Source organism: Tachysurus vachellii, chromosome 7, assembly GCF_030014155.1.
Source record: "Tachysurus vachellii isolate PV-2020 chromosome 7, HZAU_Pvac_v1, whole genome shotgun sequence".
NCBI classification, from domain to species: Eukaryota; Metazoa; Chordata; class Actinopteri; order Siluriformes; family Bagridae; genus Tachysurus; species Tachysurus vachellii.
The window spans coordinates 14,089,207-14,101,392 of NC_083466.1; the positions used below are offsets into that span (position 1 = coordinate 14,089,207).

At 36.9% G+C, this 12,186-nt stretch overlaps 1 protein-coding gene across 3 annotated transcripts; it reads right to left on the reverse strand.

The window, feature by feature from the left end:
- Positions 1-8: 8 nt before the first annotated feature.
- On the reverse strand, positions 9-7,589 carry alox12 (arachidonate 12-lipoxygenase). Of its 3 annotated transcripts, none has more exons than XM_060874488.1 (15): positions 7,453-7,589; positions 6,414-6,557; positions 5,953-6,154; positions 5,769-5,850; positions 4,661-4,783; positions 4,355-4,461; positions 4,005-4,177; positions 2,753-2,896; positions 2,466-2,669; positions 2,300-2,386; positions 1,931-2,100; positions 1,683-1,804; positions 1,364-1,464; positions 692-862; positions 9-420 (listed from the first exon to the last, which is right to left on the reverse strand). In XM_060874488.1, the coding sequence occupies exons 2-15, from the start codon at positions 6,555-6,557 to the stop codon at positions 241-243; spliced, it is 2,010 nt and encodes a 669-aa protein (XP_060730471.1). In that variant the 5' UTR covers positions 7,453-7,589; the 3' UTR covers positions 9-240. The 3 variants fall into 3 exon arrangements, 2 of the variants coding, with proteins under 2 accessions (XP_060730471.1, XP_060730472.1); XM_060874489.1 differs by lacking the exon at positions 7,453-7,589 and adding an exon at positions 7,005-7,076; XR_009648751.1 differs by having other exon boundaries at positions 281-420; positions 1,364-1,397.
- Between the last annotated feature and the right edge of the window lie 4,597 nt (positions 7,590-12,186).

A 12,186-nucleotide genomic window follows, 5' to 3' on the forward strand; every position in this document is an offset into this window, starting at 1 on the left:
TGTTTATATTTTGTTGGTGGTTACATGCATTTCAGGGTTTCTAGTTTATTTTTTCTGATTGTAAAGTTAGTACAACAAAAAAGCAACATATCTGAAACATATAGATTTACAACAAATACCTTTCTTCTTGTTTCAAACAATCTTTCAAAAATTCTTTCATAATGTCTATAAAATGCATTTTTACAGCTTTCTTTACCTGTCTAGTACATTATCAAAAAATTCAGACTTGTTCTCAAGTCTCTATATGGTAATGCTATTTTCTATTCGACTAGGACACAGATAGAGATATGGTGGTTCAAGACCCTTATTCTGCTCCAGAATCTCCTCCTCAATGTCCTTCAGATCCTGCCTGAAGTTATCAATCATCTTTTGGGCTGCTGGCTCAGTGAAATACTGTTCCTCGTACTGTGCCAGAGGTATCTGAGCATGATAGATAGGGCAAAAAGGAGATAAAGTAAAAATATAGAAATTCTAATAAGGCAGAAAAAAAGTACTTAGCTATAGACATAACTTATAGAATTGAAACTCATTAAGCAAGTAAGTAATGGGAATATTTTCTGCTGGATGGCATCAATTTTACTTGAATCTTTCAGCCAACATCTTGTGTTTTATTTTTTAGCCTGCTTTGAAATTACATATTGTGTAAACAGGAGCAGGCCACTTGGAGCATTTCATGGAAGTTTTGACTCACAGCGTCTGGCTGAGCTCTTCCTAAATGCCATGTGATTGCCATCTCTACACAAGACTGGCTGATATCAGGGAGCGTGTTCATGATTAACTCCATGGTGACACCGTCCTTGTCCGTGGGTGCAGGCTGGCGCATGGTGCAAGGTGTGTTGGGCACCCATGAACAGAAGTCAAACTAGATGTTAGAGGGAAAAGTACACAAAGTCAATCTCAGCAGTACTGGAAGTGGACAAAAACTGGAAGTGTGTGCTGTTATAAGGGACACACTAGCAAAAATTTAATCCATTACATTTAACAATCGGTACATTGATACTTGCTTTGTTGTTTCTTACAGCAATTAGAACAAGATACTGAGAGACTTGCTACTGCTTTGCAGGCTGGTTTGATTGTGCCTCCTGCATAATTATTGGCTCATAGTAATTACACCATAACACTATGAAGTAACTGGATACTATAGCAGCAGAACATTTATGTATTATGAATAGAATAATTATGCAAACGTGAATTTTGCCAAATCACACTGGCTGAGAAATGCAGTACTGCATAATAATGGCAAATAGCATACTGTATTAAATCTTAATTTTATGTCGGAACTTCCCTTTAAGGTTTGTTACACATATGTACTTGGTTTAGATGTAATTTCATAAAAAAAATACAATCATGATGCATCACTTACCTGTCCATTGTTGGTTGCTGCATGTTGTGCAGTGCTGCAAAAGATGACCACACTCAAAACAGTGATCAGCTCCTGTTTATTCTTTAGTTCATTAGGCAGCCCTGTCACATAAGAATTATAAAAATACCATATTAATGACTCTGTATAAGGATACATGTGTACTAATGTCTGCTTTTATAAATAAATGCCTTGTGCAATAATTAGTAATTAATTTTTTTTATAATTAGCCCAGACCCTGTAGCCCTGTAGTCACCGCTGCTTCACAGTTATTGCTGTGACACAAGTATTGTAATTTTTTTTTTTTGTTTAGGCAACTAACCAAAATGAGGAACATTTACAAAGCCTTCCTCAACTATGTCCTTAATCCATGCCTGCAGTTCTGAATCCTGCACCACATCATTGTCACTTCCGTAATACAGAGACACTATGCTGGAGACAAACCTGAAGGTGAAAAGTAAAGAGGAGCTATCAGTACCTGTTCTGTCTCATGCAAACAAAACACTGAATATGGAAAACTTTATTTCAGTGCCTATTGCTTAGGGCACTGTATTGTGCCTGGACTCTCACTTCTCAATGGCATCCCAAAGCATCAGGCTGTGTTCTCTGTAGAAGTATTTATTGAGTTTAGTAACTCCACGGTCTATGAAGTCGTAGCGGGGTTGTAGAGAGCGATAGGTCAGGACTTTATACTCCCTTTGAGCCAGCACCAGTAGCCCATCACCACCTGTGGACACTACCTTCAGAGAAAGCATAGCTGATTATCTTCTACTGATCTACATGGTGTCTGAAAACTCTGATGCACTACATAGTGCATAGTACAAATATGTGGAACATAATACATATAGAGAAAAGGTGTAGAGATTGTGGGTGAGTGTAGAGCTAATGTTATAAATAACAAATGCAAAATTGAATAGATATTGTTTTACTGAAGCTTACTCTTTTGAAGATTCCATTATGAGAGATGAGCTGTGTGCGTCCACGGCAATTTATCTCCAGAGTGTACTTCAGATGAGGATTGAGCAGCTGTAGCAGAGAGAGAGACTTGTTGCTATACATCATATTTTTAGTGTTAAAGACAGCTTATCTATACTTTCAAACTAACCTTGTTTATAGGGTGGACTGAAGGCAGGTGACGCAGTGTGGCCACACAGAACACCTCCACTATAAGGTGAGTTCGCAGCAGGTGTGACAGCACCTGGAAGATCTGAAATTCAGCATGACGGACCCACATTTTAGCCAATAACCAAGCCAGAGGTGGATCGTTGGGGAGGAAGATGGGTGTTTCCTTATTAGGATTCTGTTCAAGCTAAGAAAAGGAAGAGGGGAAGGAATGAGCCTTGTCATTAGCCATATGTTGCCGCTTTTGAATAGACTTGCTGAAAACATTACCTGTATTGCAATGGGAATGAGACCGTCATCTGGATGTTCATATAGTAAACACAAAGGAGCTGCTATATACTGCTTCTTCCCTCTGATCACATTCTCTGGAATGCCGTCCATTATAGCATAGTCAACAAGGTATATATTCCCAGCCTTCACAAAGAGAGAGAGAGATTCTTAAAGCCTTTTAAATACCAGGACATACTCACCATTATATTGTTAAATAGATGGATTATGGCTAATTTCACCGTCTGGTTAAGCAAAAGATGCTGTGTGATAGCCTAAACAACACAATATCACACAGCATCTTGTGCTAAACATCTTAATGTCATTCTTAATATCAGAAGTACATTAACAAATAATGTGTAGTCGAGGGACACCATATGTTAATTAGTGCAATTTCTCCACTTTTTATTCTGTCCCTCTGTGACACACATTAACCTTTTCCATCGCTTATACTGGCTTGGTGGATTTGCATTACAAACAGTGACAACATAAAACTGACTAAAAAGGAGAAGAACAGAGTCACCCCTGAAACATTAATCAGCTCAGCCATTACAGTACATTGGTACTGTGTAGACCCAAGTTTAGCTGTACAGCCTACTAATGTCATAAATGCGGAATCTAAGAAGTTTTACCTGTTAGATATTTGCTTGATGTTGTGGTTAATACAGTTTGGTTAATACAATAACTATGTTGCATAATAGTCTGAAATGATATTATTCCTTTAAAATGGAGGTACTCCTTTAAATCTGTTATTTTGCTACATTTTGGTGCATGTTCTTGGGGACATTTGTGCCTTTACTTTTACATTCTTCAGCACATCTACAAAGCTTTGTGTTTAATGTTTTTATGTATATTCTTTGAATAAGTGGTGAATAAGAGATGAATAAAGTGGTGGCTAGCCATTGGTTTTTTAACCAATCTTTGTGGATCAAAATCTATCAGAAGTAAAAGATTTGCCAGCCACTTAGCCAAAATGAAGATTGGATATTTCCTGATCTCAAAATGGCCAGTGTGGACCTGGTGGTGCCACAGGTAATCTCCTTAAAGCTCCAGGGTTCTTTGAGCTTATGGTACCAAATATAAATTATATGACTGTAGCTTTGATTTACTGCATATAATCAGTTCCTTAAACACTTCTAGTTGTGAATGTGTTGTGATGGACTGGAGGATGCATGGTGACCAGGACAGAGTAGGTACTGAAGAGAAATATAAATTTTGTGTTAGATCACTACAGAAATTTTGCACCACTACTCACCTTGAGCTCTTTATTCAGGGTGGTGTTGGGGCTTAAGAAGGCCTGTACCATGTCTCCAGAGACAGGGAAGTTGGAAGGCAGTTGCCTACACCTCTGAATCATCCGTGGGTTTGACCCATTCAGGAACTGATGGCCAAAAAACCAGTCCTCCTTCCAGTGTTCCATCGTGTATTCTAATATCATTCATAAAATATTGAACAATTACTAAATATTATAGTGTGTTGTGTACAGTGCAATAAATAAATTATTCTATTTATAGTTAAAATGTATACTGTAAGGTAAATGCAAATATTGTAGAATGTTTAGAAATCACTTGAAAGAGGGGAACATTAAGTTCACAGCTACTATACCAGCAATGGGACTCCGTAATTTCCAAAATATTTGTTTAAAATCATCCAGATCTTCCCATGACCTTCCAAACCAAATGACCAGCTTCTTTAGAGATAGCTCCAAAAGCCTGAAGGTGATTAATTCAGACAAATGTACAGACACACACACACATACATACATACATACACATATATATATATATATATATATACATACACATATATATATATATATACGTTGTTGAGATGTTTATTGAGACTGAGATGAGATTGAAACTGGTTTTATGGAGTAAAAAATAAAGAAAATAAAAATAATTCACTGCTCACGCAAACTGAAGTGATCTTTCAAAGTCACTGCGTTTCTCATTGGCAAAGCGAACATCCTGGGGTAGGTCTGCCTCTGATTTGGCATCTATGCATTTGGGAATTCCTGGAGCCCAGGCTTGCCATCTAAGATAACAAATAAACACCAGTAATATAGACAAACATCAAACAAAGGCTGTATAATAACTATATTTCATTAAGGTCCAAGAAATGATCAACAATTGTACAAAGGTTTCCAAATCATAATTCTGTCTAAAGTTAATGCAAGAGAAGTCAGAATAAACTAAACATTGACACATTAAATATATCACATATTTCTTATACATAAATGCCATTCAATAAAACAGAAAACATGCTGTAGTAGCAGATGTTTTAGGTTTTACCATCTTCAATATAAAAAGACTGCTGATGTTTTTGCTGACTTCATGTACACAGACAGTCCTCTTTGAGCAGGACAGGAAATTTCACAACATTCGCAACTATGCAAATAGCCTCCTTCCCCAACTTTTTTCTTTTTGTCTAGACATATAGGAGTACATACCCTTGCTTAATGCTCAGATCTGCTCAGAAAGTCAGAAATAAGAAGAAAGGTGCAAGCACAAGAAAGTAATATTAACATTATTAAAAAAGTAGTATTGACTTTCAACACCTGCTGGGGCAGGTAGAACTGTCAAGAAAGAAAATGTTCAAATTAAAAAAAGTGCAAGAAGGCATGCCCTAGCAAAGGCTGTGAGTGTGAGTGTGAGTGGGAGAGGGAGAGAGAGAGAGAGAGAGAGAGAGAATATTGTTGTACCAAGTCTTTTATTTACAGCAGTTGTGGCAGCACTAGTGAAATTCCTCACTTTGTATTCTTTATAAATGTATAATTATTTGTGTGCCTTGTACATTTTATTTCCATCCATGTAAAATAAATGAAAAGAGAAAATTTTGCCCAATATAATTTGTCTGCCTATTAGTAAGCATTACACTGTTCTTTAAATTTTGATGATAGCTACATAAGCTTTATTTTTTGTACTTACTTTAGATGGGATCTATACTGCTAAAAATGGGACTAAAATTTTGCCTACATTGTAGTGCCTCCTGTCATGTAAATGCAAAAAGACAAACTCACCGGAAAGTATTCTGTCTCTCCTTCAGTTGTGCCTTTCTATGAGCCAGCTCCTGAGGCAGGATCTCATCAGACAGCTTTTTAGCTGTGAAAGAAAAAGAGAGAACGAATCATCCACCATCAGGAATCCTGAGCTTGATTTAGGTTGAGATAAAATCCTACCACTGGGGCATTTGCTAGGACTGACCTGTGCCTTCACGTACTTCAATTTTAATATCCCCCACTAACCAGCGATAGCAGGGGAATGTCTGCAAGTTTTCCCCTCCAGGTGGTGTGACTTTCACATAATTGCAAAACCAGTTATCTTCCAAAAAGTACCTCTGCTTCTCCAAGCGTACCAGAAGCACACGGCCCAGAGGTGCTGAGCTCCGGACTATGTAGTCATCAACCTGTAAGTCAAGATAAGATAGAACGGAAATACAGTTTGCGTATTCTCATGAAAAGCAATGCCTATTAAAAAGTAGCAGTCTCATAACGCAGTATAACATGAATGACAGGGCTGTTATTAGGGCCTTGAGAAAGTTCTGATTGCTAAGTTAGATGCTTGGGTTGTATCCTCAGTTCAAAGTTAATGGCATATTAATAACATATGACAAAAAATATAAAAGTACGTTTCTAATATACATAGGCCTCTCTACTCTTACTTACCGCGCCTCTACACAGATCCAGGCCTGGTTTGTCCAACAGTGTTCTCTCACTCTCTCCATTCTCCCCCACAAGGGTTACATACACATAGTTATTAGTACCCGAGTACTCCAAGGTGCCTGTAGCCACAGTCACTTTGTACTCCATCTGCACACACAATACACATCAACTCTTGGATAAGAAACTGAGCACGAAATATCACAGCTTCTCGTTTAAATTGTAAATGATTGATTTCTGAATTTTATATGTAGGTTTTTTTCTCATAGAGAGACCCTAATGGTGCCATGTGCACTCTGGCTATTAATAGCATGTCTATACACGCCTAGCTGCATCAATACGCAGGTTTAAGGAAAAATGTTAAAATGCTTGAGATCATATTATTGGAGGATATACTGGAAATACCACAGAGTATGTTTATCACTGACTCATGAATTAGTAAAAGGCAACAATTTCTTTGAAAGTACTAGTATCAGAAACAAAAACAGTTAGTGCCTTTAATAAATACTGCTAGTTGTGCATTTGTTCATACAGCACTCATTAATATTTATGTGATTTTGTATGTATTATTTTATTTACATATTTATTTACACATACCAATATATAGAGAGATTCTGAGGTTCCCAGTTGGTATATTTTAAATAGAAATCAGCTATAATTTAAAAAGATGAGGTAAGAAGCTGAAGTTAGAACACACAGATGCGCACATACACAGTGAGTAGACACAGTCACATCGCTACTGAATAGGCAAAGTAAATATAGGAAATGATTCAGGTAATGGGATGTGAATACTTGCTGGTCTTTCATGTGCTGTTACTTCACCACAATTTTATTTAGTTTAGCTTATCTACATTAATCTACACATGTAAAATATCTGTGCTATTACACAGGTTTGTAACATCTGTATGGTTTGGAGTCTTAAGCTATAGGAGCTGTTAATCAATAATCAACGCACATTGTACAATGAGAATTGAATGAAATGAGTTTCTTTTTGTTATTTATATTATAAAAGCAGATATTTTAATAAATGAAAGCAAAGTTTTACCTAGTAATCCTTGTTAGTGGAGTTATCTCGTCTCCACTGTTTCCTTCCTCTTGCTTCTGTGCTGTCAGTATGATTTTTCAAAGTCTATCTCAGTGCACTGCTATCTAACAAACTCTAGAAACTGTCTTTTCCCCCACTCGCTCACACTCATCTGTGAAGTTGTTGCTCTTTTCAGCCCTCCCCCTTTTCTCTGTGGTTACACCCTACAGCTGGGTCAACACATTTTCTCATGTGTTATCAGAAAACCTACAAACCCCCAACCTACATTACACATTCTTATTTATGTAAATGACACTTTTTTTAGCTATGTTATCTACTTTTGAAGGAAGTATACTGTTCCTGGTTCAGCAATATGTAAATTTGATTAGACCTATGCAAACCAGTATTTTTAAGAGACATAACCTCTATTAGCCTACTGAATTACAAACACAACATGGCCGAACACATGTGGACAATGGAAATATATACAAATATATACAATATATATATTGTTCTGACTTCTGGGAAGGCTTTCCACTAGATTTTCTGTGTGAATTACTACCACAAAAGCATTAAAATTCAGTAACTGAGGTCGGGTGAGGAGACCTGGAGTGTAGTAAAGATACCAGTTTATCCCAAAGGTATTCAGTGGGGATGAGCTCAGGGATGTGTGGAGGACACTCAGGTTTCTCCAATCCATTCACTGCAAAGCATGTCCTTATGAATCTCTCTTTGTACTTAGGGGGAATTGTCATGCTGAAACAGGTTTGGGCTCATTAGTTTCAGTAAAAGTGTATATTGTGTGTATACTCACACATGGCTGCTGTATTTTTTACACAATGTTATTCACATGTGATGTGTTATGCCGTACCAGTATGGAAATCATTTTATATATTCATTATTTACATATTTTACACTTACATTTGGATTTGACTTTCTTATCCAGAGCAGCTTCCTAAAGAGCTTTATAATCACCATCAAACAATATGTTTATGCTAGAACGCGTTTAGTGTTTTCTTAAGATGTTAAGTAGAGTGTGTCAGATTGTGTTTTCAATCATAAGCAGCTACAGAATGCTAGTGGAAAGAATATAACAACAGAGTGATGACAAGGGAAGACCAAAATGTAGTGTAGTCTTGTCATGACAGGGGACTGAACAAGCACCACAGTGGACCTAGTAGAGATAAATCCTCCTAATGTTGTAAAGGGCAAACTTACTTGATCAAGTAAGGTCAGTAACGTAAGCAGACATTGCTATCTATACAGACAGAACTACAATAAGTTTCTGTGTATTGTCCAATAGTGTGATGACAATAACTTTATGTGTCGAGCAAAACATGCTGATATATGAACTATTTATTATTTTTATAAAACAGAAATTACTTATATCATAATTTGGTAGCAATAATTCAACTAAACTGTGAAATGTGAAATAATGAATAGCATACATGGTGAAAACATGGCATATCATGTGGTTTGAACTCTGCAGCAATTGATCCATATTTTTACACATTCATGCAACAAAACTTACTTTTACAACAATTATAGATTTAAATTAAATTAAAATATAAAATTGTACCAACCTTTTTTCCTTTTTTTCATTTAAATATGTGGCACTAATCTTGTGTTGCTAATCTGGTGAAAAAATTTAATAAAGTAAAATATTGTCCCATGAACCATGATCATGGTTAATATTAAACACAAGGGATGACTTGCATTACCTGTTTGGGGGAATGTTCTGAAAAGCAGCATGTTGTTAGGAACACCCAGCTCTGTCAGCTACTAAAACAAACAAACAAACAAACAAACTGACTAACTGACTGACTGACTGAATGAATGAATGAATGAATGAAGAGTGAAATGAACTGTAAGATCAGTATAACATTTTACATTCCACTCCTGTTTCCCACAAGTGAGCTATTTTATCAGAGCTTTTACACTGTGTAAACATAGTCTTTGTTCTCACACAGTGCAGTCCTATAGTAAGGTCCATGACGTGTTTTACTACTGTGACACAAACCTTTCGGTGGAAATCAAAACAATCTTACATCAAAAAAAAGTCTGTTTGTTGATGGTGTGACCAGGAAGATGTATTTTTTTACGTGTGCCTAAAAAAAGAAGTGCCAAAAAAAGCGCAACTGAATGAGTCGATAATTGCTTAATAAATATCAAACCTAATCCAGGTTAAACCCTTTGCTATGCTTATCACTAATGCAAATTCATTGATGTTAATGCTTAAAACTACACAATAAGATGGAAAACAGAGACTGGATATGGAACAAACCTTCAGTTATACAATAAGTCCACACAATACGTCGAAACACTTCATTCTGAAATCTCACAATGGTTGTAAGATGAGCAAGGCCCAACCCTTTCCCCTTCTACAAGCCGCATCGTTAATGTTTTTGTAGAACCATGGATGTCCCTTTTGACATTTTGTAAGCAATCAAATTTTTGTTAAAAGCCTGTTAGCAGATTTAAGTGTTTTCTCGAACAAATGGGTTTGTCACTTGTTACACTGCTGAAAAGAATTTTGCATTTAATCATGTTCTTACACAGCACATGGAGGACCACAAATGTATCTTGTGAAACTAGCGTCAGTGACCATTAGGGTTACAGACAGTGTCGGCGCCAGAGAATAGAGAATGAGGGGGCCTCATGTTTAACTGGGGGGCCTATCTCGTTCACATACTATTACTATTATTAAACTTCAATAAACATAATAAAATACTAAACGTGTCACTCACTGTAAACTATAATTTATCATGACTCTAAAGTGCAAGACTCGCGACAACACACGCAAATTAGCCACCATATAACCAAACGTACTAAAGCAAAAAGGCCTCTTACCTTTAGAAGAGCTGCAGGCGACGAGAGGAGGAATTACATTTTTGAAGAACAAGGTCCTACAACAAATGGCGAAATTTTTTCGTAAAGTCCCGCTCAAATGCAAGATGCACGAGTTGAGACTTACGAGTGTGGCTCATTGCTCGTCTGTGGTCCGTAAAAACGTTCTTTAGTGCCGAGAAGGAGTTCTCTATGGGGTCAGAATTGTTTCGTTATTCTGAATAAATATACTATGATCCACAAATAAATATTTTCACAAATATTTTTTAAATCAACAAATGCACAATAAGCAAACCGTAAATATATGTTACACATTTCACAAAAAGAAATGAAATTCACAAAATAAATAAAATGGGATTTGCAAATAAAAAAAAATATTTATAAATATATATTTCATTGTATTTATTTGTGAATCGTGTTCTGTGCATTTGTGAATCACTGCACGCATTTGTTGATTGCGTTCTGTGCATTTGTGGATTTGAAACATTTCTAACGTCAAGACGTGCACAAGAATCCACAAATAGGTGGACTCCGCCCACCGTCTACTCCAGCCAATCGGACAACGGTCTCGTGGCGCTGACCAATCGTGGCACGGTCTACCTCCAACCAATCACGTTCTGATTTACTCGCTCTGAGGCTGTTCTTCAATGCAGTGTCTAGTTTGCACTCGTTTTTTTCATCCAGTACGATTCTCTTGTTCTATTTTTGTGCCCTTTCACACGTATTTACAGTCTCATGATTTTTTTTTACTTTGCATTTTTCTCATACTGATGCTTTCACTTGCACGTACATGACTTAGCCCTGTGTGCCATCGTTCTACGTTATATAAAGCATTATGGTCGTGAAGAAATGACATTTTATTCTAATGTATACAAGCTGTATAGAGAAATTATGATACATTGAATGATGAAACCTAAGAGTTATTGTAAGCATAATGCATCCTGCTTCCTTTAGCTTTTACTTTAATAAAGTCACACAGTACATTTTCAATCAGCAAAATGTGAGCAATGTTTACAGGTGTACAGTGAGTTGACACTGAATGCTATTTCACATGAAACTTCTGTTTCTAAATGACCTGCACTTGACCGATTAGTAAGGATAGCATGCATGTTATCTCTATCAGGAGTTTACAGTATTTGTCTGAAAAGGTTCATCTCTGTTTCTGAGCTTTTTATTTTTTTTTTTAGTATTTCACATACAGTAGATAATGTCATGATTTCGAGTCATGCGATTGCGAGTAAATCAGAACGTGATTGGTTGGAGGTAGACCGTGCCACGATTGGTCAGCGCCACGAGACCGTTGTCCGATTGGCTGGAGTAGACGGTGGGCGGAGTCCACCTATTTGTGGATTCTTGTGCACGTCTTGACGTTAGAAATGTTTCATTCATTCATTCATTTTCTACCGCTTATCACGGGGAGCCTGTGCCTATCTCAGGCGTCATCGGGCATCAAGGCAGGATACACCCTGGACGGAATGCCAACCCATCGCAGGGCACACACACACTCATTCACTCACACAGTCACACACTAGGGACAATTTTCCAGAGATGCCAATCAACCTACCATGCATGTCTTTGGACCGGGGGAGGAAACCGGAGTACCCGGAGGAAACCCCCGAGGACGGGGAGAACATGCAAACTCCATGTTTCAAATGTTTCAAATCCACAAATGCACAGAACGCAATCAACAAATGCGTGCAGTGATTCACAAATGCACAGAACGCGATTCACAAATGAATACAATTAAATATATATTTATAAATATTTTTTTTATTTGCAAATCCCATTTTATTTATTTGTGAATTTCATTTCTTTTTGTGAAATGTGTAACATATATTTACGGTTTGCTTATTGTGCATTTGTTGATTTAAAAAATATTTGTGAAACTCTTTATATTTATTTGTGGAT